The sequence below is a fragment of the Podarcis melisellensis genome (assembly GCF_964234715.1).
Source record: "Podarcis melisellensis genome assembly, chromosome: 1".
NCBI classification, from domain to species: Eukaryota; Metazoa; Chordata; class Lepidosauria; order Squamata; family Lacertidae; genus Podarcis; species Podarcis melisellensis.
Genome location: NC_138528.1, coordinates 85571979 through 85589703, shown reverse-complemented (window position 1 = coordinate 85589703; position 17725 = coordinate 85571979). Strand labels below are relative to the sequence as shown.

Genomic DNA, 17725 nt, shown 5'->3' with positions numbered 1-17725 from the left:
TCTGAACGTTCTGGAATTCAGTGGCATTACTATGACAAATAAATAGGGTCCAGGATACCTCTAGGCCCTTCTGTTCCAGCTCGACCATTGAGATCATCCAGAGGAGCGCTGCTAGTTGTCCCCTGTGTTACAGAGGCGCAGCTGGCCTCATCCAGGAGCCAAGTGCCAGTGTCACCTGTCCCATGCTGTGAAAGACTCTTTCAGGACAGACCCAGCAGGCATTCTCACTTGTGACTTTCAGGCACCCATGGAAGACTTTGTTGTGCCTAGAGGCCTGTGCAGCTTTGGATTAGCCAGTCTTTTTAATGATTAAGTTGCTCTGTTTTAAATGGTTTTTATATTTTATTGTATACCTGACCTGTTGTTGTAAACCACCCTGATATCTTATGTGAGGGCAGTGTGTAAATATTTGAGAGAGAGAGAGAGAGAGAGAGAGAGAGAGAGAGAGAGAGAGAGAGAGAGAGAGATGCAGCAGAAGATGGAAGGTGGTGCTCACGCCAGCTACCAGCTCCATCAGGCAATTCCTACTCCTGAACTAGGCAAGCTGGTCATTGTAATAACTGTTTACAAATCTGTGCCTGACCCTGCTGGCGGGGCTTGCCTTGTCTCAGTTGACTGTACATAAGCCACTCTGGGAGCCTTTTTGGCTGAAGAGTGGTGTACAAAAGCAGCTGTGTCTACGGCCAGACATTTAAAGGGCCAGGTCTTCCCAAAAAGAATTCCAAGAACCCTTGTTAAAGGTGCTGGGAACTGTTGCTCTGTGAGATGTGGGGTAGCGTCTCTGTGGGAAAGTGACAAATGGATGCATGGCGGCGGGTTGCTGCACCCATCAAACCACAAGCAATTTTGCAGAGCGGAAACTCCAACGGGAAGTGAACAATCAGTTCCCATGACACAAAGCGGGAACCTCTTCCTCCTCCAGAAAGGAGATGGTCGTGGTCCCTTCATCACCTTGGGGAGAGAACACATGGCTTCATAGAGTTCCTTCATTAAAGAGACTTTCTCTTTAATTCAGCTTAATTTAATTTGATGAAAGAGTCTCTCTGTGGAAAGGGACAGCCTGGTCCCAGACACCGTGGTTAGCCAGAGGGCCAGCAGCTCCTGAGAGCTTCTTTCCCCCTCCCTCCCTCCTTCCTTCCCTCCCTCCTAAAGAGAATTCAGCTAGAACAGCCATTTGGCCCTTGGCCACAGAAGCACAGCAGGCGCCATTAGCCTGGCACCAGAGGATGAAGAGCTGCTACAGGGGTGTCTGTGCATCCTTCCTGCCCAGGAAGGCCAGTATCACACACACCATACATTTAAGGCACATTTAAAGTGCATCACTTCCCCCAAATAATCCCGGGAACTGTAGTTTCCCCCCAGAAAGCTATAATTCCCAGCACCCTTAACAAACTACAGTTCCCAGGATTCTTTGGGACAGGTCATGTGCTTTAGAGATATGGTGTGTATGCAGCCACAGTAGCAAGCTTCTCTTTGGCTTAATGCCCAAAGGGGCTGCCTATAGGGAAAGATGGTGGGTGTATTGGAACAACCTTTGTTAAAATTGTATTTCCTGGGGTGTTCCCCCCACCCCCGCAACAACCGCTGCCTTTAAAATAAAAATAAAATTGAAAATATGTGAACTGCCCAGATCTTGCAGGATATAAATCAAAGAAGTAGAAAAGCAACCCAGGTCACAATGCACACGATAAATGTTTTAAGAGTATTTATTTATTCAGCCCAGGCTGGGATGAAAAGTCAAAAGATTTTCAATTTCCCAGGGAAATGGGATGGGAAAGGGAAAGTGATTAGTGTTGCCTGCAGTCAGACGGCCATCAGGAGGAGGAGGAGGAAGCAGCAGTGAGTTTGGGCTGTGAAATGCTGTGGACTTGGCCAGGAGCCAGCTCATAAGGGATTTGTCAATGACAGTTTATTTGAGATGAGCAAGGGGCAGAGATCATCTTGATCTGACATCATTTTTCATCATGGCCAATGCCCTCGGTGCAAGGAGGAAATGCTGGTTAGCAAAATAGCAGGTCAGAGCTTGAAACCTCAAAGGTCTGGCACAGAATCTGGAAGGAAACTGAGAGACCATCCCAGAGGGAGGATTGAAGTGGTTCCACTCCGCCTAGCAGTCCTTGCACCAAGAGGCACTTAGTATAAAACAATGTTATACGCAAAACAGTCAGGATTGTACAGTGTCATACTACCACCTGTCCCCTCTCCCTTTTAAAAGCATCCATTATTTTGAAAGGTTGCCCCATTTCCCAGAAGGTCAACATAGTCCTAGAGAGCACACCGAGTACCCTGTTTTTCTGTGGTTCAAATGGCCATAGAGCACAATGCTGTACTTAATTGTCTGCACCATGGCTACAAAATGGATCAAGAAATGTGGGTAATATATTGCATTTAATTGTTTTCTGTCTTTGTTAGCTACATGTCCCACCTGTTCTCCAAGAAGCTCAAGGCACCATACATAGTTCCCTCCCCACACACAGTTTATCCGCTCAACAACCCTGTGAGGTAGGTTAGGCTGAGAGACAATGACCAGTCGGTGCTCTAACTGGGCACGACATCACTTCCATTAGGCTCTCTGCTATATCTCCTGCTGTAGGTTATATGCCATCACCCAGGCATCACCAGGAGAGCTTTAGAGTGAAGTCTTTTTCAGACTGGGATGACTTGATGCTGGGGGCAGGAGAGTGTCTTCAATTCAGATTGAAGTTTATTCTAGTTGAGTAGGTCATATAAGTGCTTCCCCACAATTGAAGAGATGGGGCCAGCCCTGCAATCTTTCCTCCTGTGTTTGTATTGCAGGTGGCAATGCCATGTGCTGGATGCTCAGTGTTAATTGGGCAGCATCTGAACTGAACCACATGGCTCAAAGCTGCTTCCCCTCCTCTGCTCCTGTGTTGGAGGTTACTGACCAAAGAAAGCCCTGACATTTCCAGAAAGGGAGAGAGGAAGTTAAAACAAAAACAAAACAAAACAAAACAGCCCACCCCATAGATGTTTATAGTACTCTCTTTCTAGGAAAAATAAGGAAGCGATACCACAGACAGCTTGAAGCCACACATCATGCACACACCCTGTGCAGAAAAGTATGTTAGCTGAAGAATATCTATGCCCCCATACTGCTAAGTAAAGTAGGTTCCTCTGTGCATTGCCTGCTGCTGCACCCCAAATGCCTCCTATCCTCGGAGTGCTTGGTGCAGTTTCTCTGGCTGGAATTCAGCCCAGCCCACACCCCCAAAAAGTACATAGGTTGAGAACATTGTAGATGAGTTTAGACCAAAGTCACAAGATGAATGTGTGCAGGGCCAGGAGTTAACTCCAGAAAGCTGGTCCATTCTCAAACTCATTGCTTCCTATTTATTAATCTGCCAGCATAGCTGCCCTGTCATTCAGACCTCCCGATTTCTCTGTTCCTTTTCCACTGGGTTTCAAGCCTTTGTGTTGTGCTGACACAGGTTTATTTTATTACCCCTCCCCCATTTAATTCCGTCTGTTTAAGAACGATAAGGGATAACATAGAAGCCAACGGAAAAACCAAGAAAAGGAAAGAAAAGGGGGAGGACTCCTGGCTGCTTCTCAATAGGCTCCTTCTGTAAGGCATGCAGCAAAGCGGTTGCAGCTGCTGCACCACCAGAGCTCTGAGTTACACAAGGCTGCAGCGAAAGCGCCTGAGCCACTGCAGCTGGGGCCCTGCTGCAGTGCTGAACTGTAAGGGAGCAGGGGCGCTCATGCAGTAAGGCAGAGGCGACAGGGAATTAGTGCATGTGTACCAAGGAGCATGAGGGCCACTTTAACCGCGACAGATCTCTTGTATGGAGCGTCCTCTCTTGCACATGAAACTGCATGCGGATCATTTTGCTGAGTGACGATTGCACGTGTGTCCTGCTGGGAAAGAAGGTATGAAGTGTACTTGTGGACAGTAGAGAGACACTGTGGGCAGTCAGTGGCAACCACAGACATTTCCCCACAAAGTGAAAAGCTGGTATGGCAACTAAGCTGTCCTCACCGCACCACCTGCTTGGTAAAATGATGCACAGACACGAAAGCAAGGAAATGCTGCCCATAGCCACCACCAGACTGCAAAACCCACTGTCTCAAGCATCATTGGAAGCATGATTGAAAAGTGTTGATTTGACACAGGCTGCCAGTGACAGAGACTAGTTAGGTAGCAAGTTCCCTTTCTGGTTGAAATGACAGACCTCTTTCCTGATTGCAGATTTTTCTCTCCTTATCGCTTTGATGCACATTTAGCATTCTCCTGTCTAAATCAAAAAAGCTTTACAACATACTCAGGGGTTATTTATATGATTGTGATCACAATGTATTCTATATAGCATCAAAGAAAATGGAAGAGTGTGTGTGTGTGTGTGTGTGTGTGTGTGTGTGTGTGAGAGAGAGAGAGAGAGAGAGAGAGAGAGAGAGAGAGAGAGAGAGAGAGAGAGAGAGAGAGATCAGGATCACAGAGGCAGGGTCTGTAAAAGTAGAGTTTTCTATATGTCAAGAGGTTGAACTTCTAACCCCTATCTACACTACAGCTTTATAATGGTTTTATAACACTTTAGCCCTCATGATTACCTTCAAAGATGATGTAGATGATGTTGATGATGATTTTATATGCCACCCTATACTCACAGGTCTCAGGGCAATTCATAGGATAAAATCACAACATAGTTTTATGAAGTGTTGAGAATTATATTAATCCCTAATCCTTCCCTTACTTAAAATTCTGGAGTTTACTGAAGTATGAATATTCTAAAGTGGCTGTCAGTAACTGCCATGTAATACAGATTGACACCATAAACAGACATTTTGCAGCATTTGTTAGAAGTGTCTTTTGCCAATGACATCTGATGAAGAAGCTCCAACCATCTTGGCAACTGTCACGTGTGCCTTTGTAAACATGCTTTTTCTAGTGCAGCTTCACCCTCAGGCACACAGCCCATGCCTTATCTCTATGAAATGTTTTAAAAATACGATCCTATAAATATAATATACCTTGCACCCTTGAAGGGCATAATTCAATCATGGTAGCAGAAAGGACGTTGCTTCTTCCCAAACTGGCCATCAGCCCTTTTATGTGTGGTATGAGGGGCTCAGAAGACTGGGGGGGGGGGGCAAATGTAGCCTTGTTAGTTAAAGGACATGCCCATAGGACCATAGCTTTGACTCCAACTAGGGCTTTGTTTCGTTGCTATATAATATACGGCCATGGTAATTTGTGCCTTAGTGACAAACCTTTAAGCTACTCTAATGTGTTCTACATGCAGCTAGAGCAGGGGTCAGTAAACTTTTTCAGCAGGGCGCCACTCCACTGTCCCTCAGACCTTGTGGGGGGCTGGACTATATTTTGAAAAAAAATATGAACAAATTCCTATGCCCCACAAATAACCCAGATAATAACTGTTTCTTTTATGCACCTTTTTTATTTTGTCTTGTTGAAGGTTGTTTTGTTTTTGTTTTGTTATTTGTTTTTATGAATTTGTTTTTAGCCACCTTGAATGCACATATATATAGGAAATGTGAGATAAAAATAGTCTCAAAGAAACAAGTACAATTTATTTAAATCATCAATCATTGCCCTTTTCTTTTCTTTTTAAAAAGTGAAATCAATTGAAAAAGAATTTGCAAAGTTGTTCTGAAGCGGGGGGGGGGGTGTGATATCATAGGTATGAGCCAATCAGTGCTATTCATAGTGGGCTTCTTCAGCACACTCACTTAATCAGTTTGTCCTAAGCTTGACCCTGGAGAGAAATGGTTCGCTATAACAGATCTCAGTCAGTGCACTTTCACAGCAGTCCTGCCACTTAATAATGCTATAACTCTGTATACATACTGTGTGGAGTTCTAGGGAAGGAATCTCTCTCTCTCTCTCTCTCTCTCTCTCTCTCTCTCTCCACACTATACCTGTAGAGCACACTCAAAGCATATTTGTTGTTGTTTAGTCGTGTCCGACTCTTCATGACCCCATGGACCAGAGCACGCCAGGCACTCCTGTCTTCCACTGCCTCCCGCAGTTTGGTCAAACTCATGCTGGTAGCTTCGAGAACACTGTCCAACCATCTCATCCTCTGTCATCCCCTTCTCCTTGTGCCCTCTATCTTTCCCAACATCAGGGTCTTTTCCAGGGAGTCTTCTCTTCTCATGAGGCGGCCAAAGTATTGGAGCCTCAGCTTCAGGATCTGTCCTTCCAGTGAGCACCCAGGGCTGATTTCCTTAAGAATGGATAGGTTTGATCTTCTTGCAGTCCATGGGACTCTCAAGATTCTCCTCCAGCACCATAATTCAAAATCATCAATTCTTCGGCGATCAGCCTTCTTTATAGTCCAGCTTTCACTTCCATACATCACTACTGGGAAAACCATAGCTTTTACTATACGGACTTTTGTTGGCCAGGTGATGTCTCTACTTTTTAAGATGCTGAAAGCACATATCCCCTCTCAAAGAATTCTGGGCACTGTTTGCCTCTTAAGGGTTGCTGGAAATTGTAACTCTGTGAGGGGTAAACTACACCGTCCAGAATTCTTTGTGCTTTAAAGGCACAGTGTGTGCACAGTTTATGTGTGTGTTTGTGTGTGAAGGGGAGAGAGATTGTTCTGCTTTATATAGATGTGTATTTAAACTTGAGTGGGCTTGGCCAAACAGTTTTTTTAAAAAGAACAACAACAGAATAGTTTTTCATCATGAAAGGGGTGGTTTTGATTTTGTTGTGGTTTTCAGTTCTGTTCAGGCAAAATAAGACAGTTGGCAATTGTGTTCAGGGCTGTACTCATGCACTGATCTTTTTGCTCTTGTGGAAAAGAAGCTAAAATGGTACCCCATGGGCTAAACCTGGAACGCTCCCCTCCTTGACAACCCTGAGAGAGGTGTATAGTACAAATAAATGCAAGAAAAAGACACACACACACACACACACCACAAAACTATTTTTCTCTTTTGGAATGAAAAAGGCACAACAGTGTTTTGCATCTACACCACATTTTAGGGCAGAAGAGAAAGAGGTTCTGTCTGAAATGGGAATCTGAGCAGGTGGACTGACATAGCTGAAGGCTAAGATTCAAAGCACTTTGAAATGGAGCCATTTTACTGACCTTGGTTTCATTTTATCCCCCGACCTGGAAACAAGCCCTATTCTGCAAGTGCAGCACGGCCTTGAGTACCAAACAAGGGTGTCCATTGAAGCTGGTAGGGCAGAAAGCAGGGAGGCCAACAGTAGGTGGTGCCAGATGATGGGCCGGTCCAGCTAATTCTAGTTTTGTTCCCATCTCCCACCCTGCTGGGTTCTAAAAGTGGCTGCACTGAGACTAAGGAAGAGGAAACTGACATCTGCCACCCGAACTAGTTATAAGTGAGAAGGCACTCAGGGTAGGGATTGGCTGAAAGCAGATTGAGGTTGGTGGGGCCCTGCTCTACAGTGGTACCTCGGGTTAAGAACTTAATTCATTCTGGAGGTCCGTTCTTAACCTGAAACTGTTCTTAACCTGAAGCACCACTTTAGCTAGTGGGGCCTCCTGCTGCCGCTGCACTGCCCTACACAATTTCTGTTCTCATCCTGAAGCAAAGTTCTTAACCCGAGGTAATATTTCTGGGTTAGCGGAGTCTGTAACCTGAAGCGTATGTAACCCAAGGTACCACTGTATTTGCCTTAGCAGGCCAGCCCCCACTGTATCTGCAGACTCAATATATGTCTCTTCACCTGCTTCTCTTTCAACCTTTTCTAGAGCTCCTCTCCCATTAGTGAAAGGGGATCCTAATGATTTCCACGGCAACTGAACAGATGTCACAAACAAAAGATTATCTTCAGGCTGAGATTAATCAGAAGCCAGTGAAATTAATCTCATAACAAGCCAGAGACGCCTCCTGGAAAAAAATGTGGCAGACAGACAAGTTGGCATTCCCCGCTAGGATAACTATCTGGTGCATAATTTCTAAAATGAAAAGATAAGAGTTGGTGAGACTGAAGGTTGCTATGCTATCTGCCCTGGGGGCACCTGACTCCTGAATTCTATTATTGTGTGGACAGGCTGTGGGTCCTGAGCGTTGTGTATGGACAAGAACCTCTCTTTCACACAGACAACCCAAGACATTATGCTGCCTGACATGGAATAGCAAATCTCCCCATCCCCTGCTAAGGTGCCTAGTATCGAAGGCTGACTAAGGTAAAGGTAAAGGTAAAGGACCCCTGGACAGTTATGTCCAGTCTAAGATGACTGTAGGGTGTGGTGCTCATCTTGCCTTCAGGCCGAGGAAGCCGGTGTTTGTCCACAGACAGCTTTCTCGGTCGTGCGGCCAGCATGACTAAACAGCTTCTGGCACAACAGAACACCGTGATGGAAACCAGAGCACACGGAAATGCCATTTAGCTTTCCCCTGCAGCGGTAACTATGTATCTACTTGCACTGGTGTGCTTTCAAACTGCTAGATTGGCAGGAGGTGGGATAGAGCAATGGGAGCTCACCCCTACGCGGGGATTCAAACCGCTGGCCTTTTGATCGGCAAGCAAGCCCAATAGGCTTAGACAACAGCACCACCCGCGTCTTAGGCTGATTAAGATATGTTGGCACCTGAGTCAGGGAGCCCCACAAGCTCTCTTCCCCCCAGGAGGAAAAATATAACTAAAAACTTAATAATAATTAAAAAGTAACAACAATTTTAAAAATTAATAATAATTAAAAAGTAACAATTTCCTGACCTTTCATGACATCCCAGATCAGCTGCCTGGGACAGTGGAAGCCCTGGCCTTGTGCTCTGCATACACTCAGAAGTATTCTTGCTTTGCATATTCCATGGCTCAGCTATGATATTCAAATTAGTTTTGTATTGTTTTTAGTTTGGCACTAATAAATTAAGGTTATCACTTTCCAGTTCTGGTTTTTCCTGGCCCAGAATAAAAATTCAGAGTTGTTCCCGAGCTCAGCTGCTTTCGATAAGAATGAGACTTCTTATCAGTTAATGCTTTCAGCTGTAATGTAAATACCTTGGCTAATCGGACTGCACACAAAAGCTTCCTTATAATCTGAAAATAGGCTGTTCTGTGAGTAAAGAGTGGGGACTGTGCTGCAAAAGGATCTTGTCCCTCACATGAACTGAAGGCTCATTGGAACTGGAGCATTTGAACCAACTGGGGGAGTTTCCATGTGGGCGACTTAACTCGGTTTGGGCTGTAAACACCACACAGGTCAGAAAGTGCTTCCAAATGACAAACCTCTTGCTATTCCACATTAACAGCATTCATCTGTGGCATGAGTAGTGAAAGATGCCCTGAGGCCAATGGGCCATACAAATGAATTACAACTCAGGAATTTAATGTAAATGATGTCCCAGGTTTAAAGAGGGTGATTTCTAATCAGCACATTTTCTGTAAGTTCCTGCTGAAATCCTGTAATTTTCCATACCACAAATGTCCTGGGCTGCTTTTCCCCCCTGCCCCACTCTTGTTGCGCTGTAGCGCGAGGGTGTCCCTTGAGATTTCAATAATGCAATCTCATTCGGCAACCATTGCCGGACAACTGCAGAATGATATTTGGATGCTGCACCCCATAGTCAAGTTTGACTGGACTTATCTGTTGAGGGGTCCTATACCTTACCCATTATAAATCCACCACTAATGCACTATTATTGCATCAATGTCAGGTTGCAGAATACTCTTACAAAAACCCACTAGTCTAGAGACTGTTGATATGAGGCAACAGTTAATAAAGCAGCTCTGGGGACCACAGCCTCCACAAAAATCACCTCTCAGAGGCTACTACTTGCATCCATTGGAGAGCATCCATTGGAGCCAATAGACAGAGGCAAATAGTAACTTTCTCTGCCTGCTGCACAATCACTTCTCAGAAGTTGTTGTATCACCTGGTGAAAAACCCTGACCTTTCCCTTTATTAAAGCAACCCTTAGGAGAGGATTAAGAGGCAGCAGATTACGTCAATAGATTTGCAGGTGGTCAAAGCCAGATGAATGCCACATCATGTTTGCTGTTGGAAATAAAAAATGGCCAAAGTGAAATGATATCAGAAGGAACTGAAAGGGGGAGCATCTTTAGCTCCCTTGCAGTTTTTGCAAGTTAGCCCAGTTCTCTACAGTCCTCTGGAAAAGAGCCCAACAGCAGCAGTGAACATGGACTGGGCAGAAATAGCCCAATGCCATTTAGTGGAATGCAAACTGGTGCTGGCTACAGCATGAGGGAGTGCTCAAGAAGACAGAACCTAGGCACAATAGTGTTTCAGCAGCAGTGCAAGCTTGTCTGTATGGGATGGCATGTTAGTTGGCAGGCTGAAGAAGAAGACATGAAGAGCGGATGCCTGCTCATTCCCCCCCCCCACTGGGCATATCTGAGAGGGCAACAGGCCAATGGCACACAGGCTTCCACCCACACACAGAGAGGCCTGCTTATTATATGGTGACAAGTGACGTGATGAGTGCATAGGCGCATGTTTGCCTGCTAATGTCTCCTCTTTTGTTTTCCCCAGGTGATCTTGCTTTCTCCCTCTTCCCTACCACTGTGGGTGGCTTAATAAGGGAGGACGACAAGACGGCAAAGGTTACCAGGAATACATGGCTTCCATTTCCCCCAAGCCAATGCCCTGTGGATGTTTGGGCTACAGCTCTCATCAGCCCCAGCCAGCACAGCTGAAAAGCAGGAAATGTGAGTCTCTTTCCCCAAGCGAAAGAAAAGGCAACATCGTCTCCAAATAGCCTGGCCTCAGCTTAAGTATAGACCTTGGGGCTCCAAAAATAGAGAGCTGCTGCATGTTGGCTAAGCTGTTCTGGGCAATGCAGGTTTGCCAACACTATAGGTGTATGAGGCGTGACCACACTCTGGCACTGTGCTCATATTTAAAACTGAGAAGCATAAAACAGAGTCTAGGAGGGTGTTTTTCCTTTCTTTCTATTCTGGGCCCTTCCTTCTTTCCTTCCTTCCTCCTAAATGCAGGTTGCAGGGAGAAGAACAGTGGCTGCTACTTTCAATTTGAATGGGAATGAAACTGGCAGAGAATCATTCCTGGAAGACACCCATCCAAACTTTTGCCCTGAGATTGAATCGTTGTGTGCTAAAACATCTTTGATGGATACCTGTACAGCTTCTCCACAAAGACCTCCGAGCTATGATATGCCACAACTTCCTTAGGCAAGCTGACTGCTGCAATAGCTGGGACATTTCTCCAGATATTTAACTTCAATATACCTCTCTATGGTTTAATCCTGTTGTTCAGATCATCAACAAATAGGCCAAACAATTATTCCCTCCCCCCTTCTTTCTGACATGTTCCATGTTGTACCATGAACATCAGGATCAATCTCTCAGAAATGACTTAAATTTGATGGGGTGCCCCATCTTTCAGATGCCTAACCCAGCTGCTGTAAGGTCCCCAGTCCTTTCATATCACTACCAGTTTGCCCACTCTCATGCACCCAACATTCCCTTCAGACCTTCCCTCAAATTAACCCTCATCTCCCAGGACTTTATGTACTTCTTCAAACAGTGCATAGTTAAGTTATGGAATTCACTACCCTGAGATGTAGTGGTAGCCACAGATGTGGATAGCAGTAAAAGGAGATTAAGTAAGTTCATGGTGGATGAGACTTTCCGTCTCAGTAGCTATATTACCTCTGATACAGCAGTTGCTGGGGATCAGTTGTGAGAGAGGGCTATTATGCTCATGTTTTGCTTGTGGACTTCCCTTTGGAAGCCATAGGTGGCCAAAGCTTGGCAACCATGAGAATGAAATACTGGGGGGGGGGGGGATAAACAAAGAAAAGAAACACAAATGTAGCAGATCCAAAGCCATGGTCATTCAGCTATCAAAGGTAAATGGGAAAATAAAAGTCTTCAGTTGTCCAAAATTTCATAGGTCGTGTGAGCTCTGAATTGGAGAACAGGACTGACAGCCTCAACCCTGAGCATTTCTTAATTGATTGCAGACCCCCAATAACACATCCCCCCCCCCCCAGTGATGCCTCTTTTCTTCTGTCAAAAATCACCGGCTTCAGTCTCTTTCTCACCACACCACAGAAAATGAGGGCAAGTTCACATGATCATGCTACACATAGTCAGCAGAAACCCTCCCTGCCTCTCCAACCAAGGCTGTGCTAAGCACGTAGCAAGTAAGTTGCCCAAACAGCTGCGTGTGGCAGCACAGCACTGCTTAAACCGCACAAGCCACGTGTCAGTGGGCCCTTGTGACAAATCCTGAGGATGATCCACTCGACTGAGTTCGCTTCGACTGACCCACCTCTCCTTCCCTTTATCTCCGTTCCTTCCAGGGGCAGCTGGGGCCCATTGGGATTAGGAGGGCAGAGGCCAAGGAGCCCAACAAGAGCTGGGGGCCAAGCCAAGGCCAGGCAGAGCCAATAAAAGCCAGTCTCCTTCCTATCTGCCCTCTCTCTGCAACACACCTCCTGTGAATGAAGTTGACAGGCCTGGGCACCCTTTGGCACAAGCAGTTTGGGGTCTGGCCGGCAGTAGACTGAGTTGGATGGGACAGAGACCCCTTCACCCTAACGGGCCAGCTCCTGAAATGGCTGCCGTTGTCCCCTCAGAGTCCTGCACACCTGCCACCACCCAGCTCCTTCTAAACCCCCTTCCTTTCCCTGCTTCCCTTTTATTCCTCCCCTCCCTTTAAAAAAAAAGTTTCTGACTCTTCTTAGCTGCCTCTCTCCCTTCACACCCCCCTGACTTTCTCCTCAGGGACTCATTACTCACCCTTGGCAGCTGCTTCCTTTTCTGAGGCGCCGCCGCCGCTGTCCCTCGGTGCCTCAGTGGCCCGGGCAGGGGAACGGGCCGAGGGCTCCCCTCACAGCACACCAGGCTCACGGTACATCCCATTCAACCCGGTTCCCGCGCAAAGCCTGCCAGGGGAAGGGGAGGGGACTGAGGCAGCGAAGAAGCCCCTGCACTCCAGGCTTCGAGAGCTCCAGCTGCCCGGAGAAGGGGGCAGCTCAGGGCAACCCAAAGCTGCAGGTGCTTCGAGGGGAGAGTTGCCTGAGTGTGGAAAGGGCTGCCTGGCTCAACCCGCTGGGCTGCTGCTGCTCCTCCTCCCCTCCTCCTCCCCTTCTCCTCCCTGAGGTTGGGTCAAGGTACCTTCCCCCCCTAGCTCACGCGCGCGCGCTCGAACGAACTTCTCCCCACTTCTGCGCCTCTCTCCAAAAGGGACGCGAGAGGGGAGGATTCAAGGGCGAACCCCCCCTCCACAAACACGCACCTCGCTTGGGGGGGCGGAGGGAGGGAAAGCTCACCCGGCCCGAGGAATTTCTCAGAATCAGGTGGCACCCTGCCTAGAGAGAGGGGAGCGATTGGGGTGTGTGGGTGTCGCCTATGGAGGCAGACGGACCCATTTGCTAGCGCAGGGACGGTGTCCCAGAAAGAGGGGAGAGAGGAAGCTCAGGGAAAGCTGGCACAGGCATGCACACACGATCCTCTCTCCTCAGGAAAGAACAAAGGGGAAACTGTGCAGGGCTGTGAAAGAAAGAGAGCGAGGGAGAGGGAGATGGCACAGTGGGGCAGGGCACCCTGACACTGGAGCGGGCACGCAGGAGAAGGAAGGTCGCAGGGGGAGAAAGAGCAGTAAACTCCCCCAAAGGCGCCCTGGCTGGCTCCCTCACAGCCTGTCACAGAGACCCACAGAACTGGCACCTGTGTTATGCCTGCCTTGCTTCCCATGGGATATATGCCCGTGCAGAGTGCCCATAATGTTGACTTCACGACCTTCATAGGAATGGGGATCCCTCTATGTACCGATTAGATTCGTGAGCTGCCGCTTCCTCTGGATGGAAACAGCTGTCCCTTCCTAGACTGAGCACAGGGCAGATGGCATTGTCCAACTCTTTGGAATCAGGAGCTGGGGAGCTTTTTCAGCCCTAGGGGCCACATTCCTCAGGGGCCACACACTGGGGTGTGTGGGGCCAAAGGCAAAAGAGGCGGGGCAATGGGTGCGGCTCTTACTTTTGCACTGTAGGCTAGGCTACATACCAGCAGCACAAAAAGTCAGAGGTTTCTAGGCTCAGACTCCCATCTCTACCATCTTCTAGCTAGACAAGCAAGAGGTACTACTTTTGCTCAAGGAAGAACACATTCCAGCTGGGCAAATGCACTTGAGGATGTGGAGCAGAGCCAGTGAGGGGTGTGACCTGGGGAAAGTCCTGAGGGCCAGACAGAGAGGCATTTGGCCCCCAAGCCTTAGGTTCCTTTCCCCTATTGTAAAGCATAAAGCGCTATCATAGATGCAGTGTTGCTATGGTAGCTGATCTAGTCCCTTGGGCTCGGCAGGGACTACAATTTGGGGGCAGGCATGTGGGGATGGATGGACATATCAGACAAAAGTAGTTATATAAGTCCTCACGACACACTTTGGGGGAAATATATCTATAAATGCCAAACATATAGGATCGATTACAATAGAAAACTTAACCATGTTAGCAACAATCTTCTTTAAAACTTGGAGAGAGCTGCTTCACTTCTAAGAAAATGGCATGCAAGTTTTGTTAGGTACAGTGAAACTTCATGGAAAACACAACTGACGCCACCCTGTATGAAATTACTGCAGCACTCTAAACCGTTTGCCCCGTGTGTGCACAGAAAAGAGTAGATTCAGCTGAGAGGCAGCACATGGAGATCTGCACTGACTGCTGCATTGCATTTTAATTATTATTGTTGTATAATTATAAGATTATTGCATAATTCTAGAAGTTTGCGTAATCTTAGAAGGGGCATGGCTGTGAGCAGGCATGGCTGCATCTATCAATTCTGCTTTTCTGAACTAACCACAGCTGCAAAGGATCCCAATAGCTAAAGGCTCTCATTCAAGACACCAAAGAGCTCTCACCAACCCAATATAAGGTAGTCTTCCCTCCCACCCTCCCTCCTTTCTTCCTTTTACATTTGCAAATAGCCAGGTTTAGGGTTGGGGGTTAGTTTTATTTCTATTACACTGTGTGAAACAGCACTGCTCCTTTAGAGAATTCCCCATAGTCTCCATGGTGAGAAATAACATAGGAAATAAAAAGAGACATGTTTACAAGCAGGCATAATTTCTGCTTGCGTGGGCGTGCAATTTCACAATTCTCACCAGAGATTTTGAAAAGGGATGCCTGTCCAGTTGTTGGTTGTGTCAAGCAAAGGGAAGAGACCTCTGCTTTTCTGAACACTGCCTGCTCCAGCTCTAACCTGTCCCGCCCCCCACTCCCAAATAGGTCCCAAAACATAACTGGAAACAGCTGGGGCAGCCTGACCCTTATTTGTCTATGATTATAGTTCTGGTTCTACATTTTGCACTGGGAAAATAGGTGCCTCTTTAAAGAGGTTCTAATTCCCTCCCCATAAAGTCCCTCACTACATCAGAACAGACATCAGGAGGGATACTGACCTGCTTTAAGCTTGTCCTTGAAATTATAGGCAAGTGTCTATATATACTCACTACAAATTCTGTTTGTGATGAGGTAGCTGGGCCCGCAAAAGGCCGGCGTGTTTACCATCAGTAAATGCTCTTGCAATTTGAAACAGCAGCCTTGGGCAGTGACCTAAACATACTTGAACCATGCATAGAATCATAGAATCATAGAGTTGGAAGAGACCACAAGGGCCATTGAGTCCAACTCCCTGCCAAGCAGGAAACACCATCAGAACATTCATGACATATGGTTGTCAAGCCTCTGCTTAAAGACCTCCAAAGAAGGAGACTCCACCACACTGCTTGGCAGTAAATTCCACTGTCGAACAGCTCTTACTGTCAGGAAGTTCTTCCTAATGTTTAGGTGGAATCTTCTTTCTTGTAGTTTGGAACCATTGCTCCGTGTCCGCTTCTCTGGAGCAACAGAAAACAACCTTTCTCCCTCCTCCATGTGACATCCTTTTATATATTTGAACATGGCTATCATATCACCCCTTAATCTCCTCTTCTCCAGGCTAAATATGCCCAGCTCCCTTAGCCGTTCCTCATAAGGCATTGTTTCCAGGCCTTTGACCATTTTGGTTGCCCTCCTCTGGACACGTTCCAGTTTGTCAGTGTCCTTCATGAACTGTGGTGCCCAGAAATGGACACAGTACTCCAGGTGAGGTCTGACCAGAGCAGAATACAGTGGCACTATTACTTCCCTTGATCTAGACGCTATACTCCTATTGATGCAGCCCAGAATTGCATTGGCTTTATTAGCTGCCGCATCACACTGTTGGCTCATGTCAAGTTTGTGGTCAACCAAGACTCCTAGATCCTTTTCACATGTACTGCTCTCAAATCAGGATGCCCTTGAGTCCATCATCCAAGTCGTTGATAAAGATGTTGAATAAGACCGGGCCCAAGACAGAACCCTGTGGCACCCCACTAGTCACTCTTCTCCAGGATGAAGAGGAACCATTGATGAGCACCCTTTGGGTTCGGTCAGTCAGCCAGTTACAAATCCACTGAGTGGTAACATAGTCAAGACCGCATTTTACCAGCTTCTTTACAAGAATATCATGGGGCACCTTGTCAAATGCCTTGCTGAAATCAAGGTAGGCTACATCCACTGTGTTCCCTTCATCTACCAGGCTTGTAATTCTGTCAAAAAAACGAGATCAGGTTAGTCTGACATGACTTATTTTTCAGAAATCCATGCTGACTATTGGTGATCACAGCATTCCTTTCTAGGTGCTCACAGACTGTTTGCTTAATGATCTGCTCCAGAATCTTCCCTGGTATTGATGTCAGACTGACTGGGCGGTAATTATTTGGGTCCTCTCTTTTCCCCTTTTTGAAAATAGGGACAACATTTTCAGTTCCATCTTCGTATCTTCATTTATGAAGATAAAAGCCTCTAAAAAAAGTTAGTCTCAATGTGCCATTGAACACATTTCTTTCTCTCTGCGTTATGAAAGGCTAGCATAGCTCTTCCGTTGTTTACACTTGGAAGAGGCCATCCATCCTGTCAGCTCAAGTGGATGCTTCCAGGTGGATTTATTTGGAAGTAAATCCACCTGGCTTAACACGTCACATTTGTCCCTTGTTGCGCCACACCCCTCATTGTTTCTCTTCTCATCTTTACACAGATATATTGAACAAATGCAAAAAGCATTACACAACAGGGGGGTAGGGGTGGAAAGCAGCAAAACAGGCTGGGTGTGGACCTAGCTCCCCACCCCCCACCCCGTGCAGTCTTTCTATTCTGCATTCATGCTGGTATCTGGCTGGGTATACTCGATCCTGCTTGCAAAAGTGTTTTTACCTGCAAAGGTTTTGGGGAGGGCATGCTGCTTTGCTTCCAGTTAGTACATGCGCCTTAACTTCCTGCTGAAATCCTCTTTTTATACCACAAATGTTCTGGTATACCTTTTGGTCTACTTCTGTTGCACTATATAGCACAAGTGTGCCTCTAAAGGCAGCAATAATACAATAATATTGGGGAAGCATTGCAGAACAATTCATAAGGCAGAATGAGGTATGAACAGACAGTCCAGTATAAAGGCACTAGTTTGAAGGGGTACCTATTCTTAAATGAGAGAGGCTCGATTTTGGCATCTAATTACACAGGCATATGTCCCAGTGTAGGGCTTCACCAAACTCTTTCTTTCACCACATGGATGTTTATACCGCTCTTGGATTTCATGTGGAGTATGGCAGAGTGGGGAGGAATCTCCATCCTTAAGATCTAGTCATGGACATATGCCCACACTCTTTTGTCCTGTCCCCAGATCTCACTTGTTGCTAGGCAAATCCCAGGCAAATGTTGATTAGCTTTTAAAAATAAATCTCTGTTTGAAAAT

General features: G+C 46.6%; 1 protein-coding gene across 11 annotated transcripts in view; it reads right to left on the bottom strand.

Moving 5' to 3' along the window:
- Positions 1–12832, bottom strand: part of TNS1 (tensin 1) — a 323516-nt gene extending 310684 nt beyond the window's left edge. For all 11 annotated transcript variants that reach the window (XM_081885288.1, XM_081885304.1, XM_081885307.1 and 8 more), the window contains exon 1: positions 12695–12832. In XM_081885288.1, the coding sequence (XP_081741414.1) occupies positions 12695–12817 (123 nt within the window). In that variant the 5' untranslated portion in view covers positions 12818–12832. The remainder of the gene's footprint in view (positions 1–12694) is intronic.
- Positions 12833–17725: the final 4893 nt, after the last annotated feature.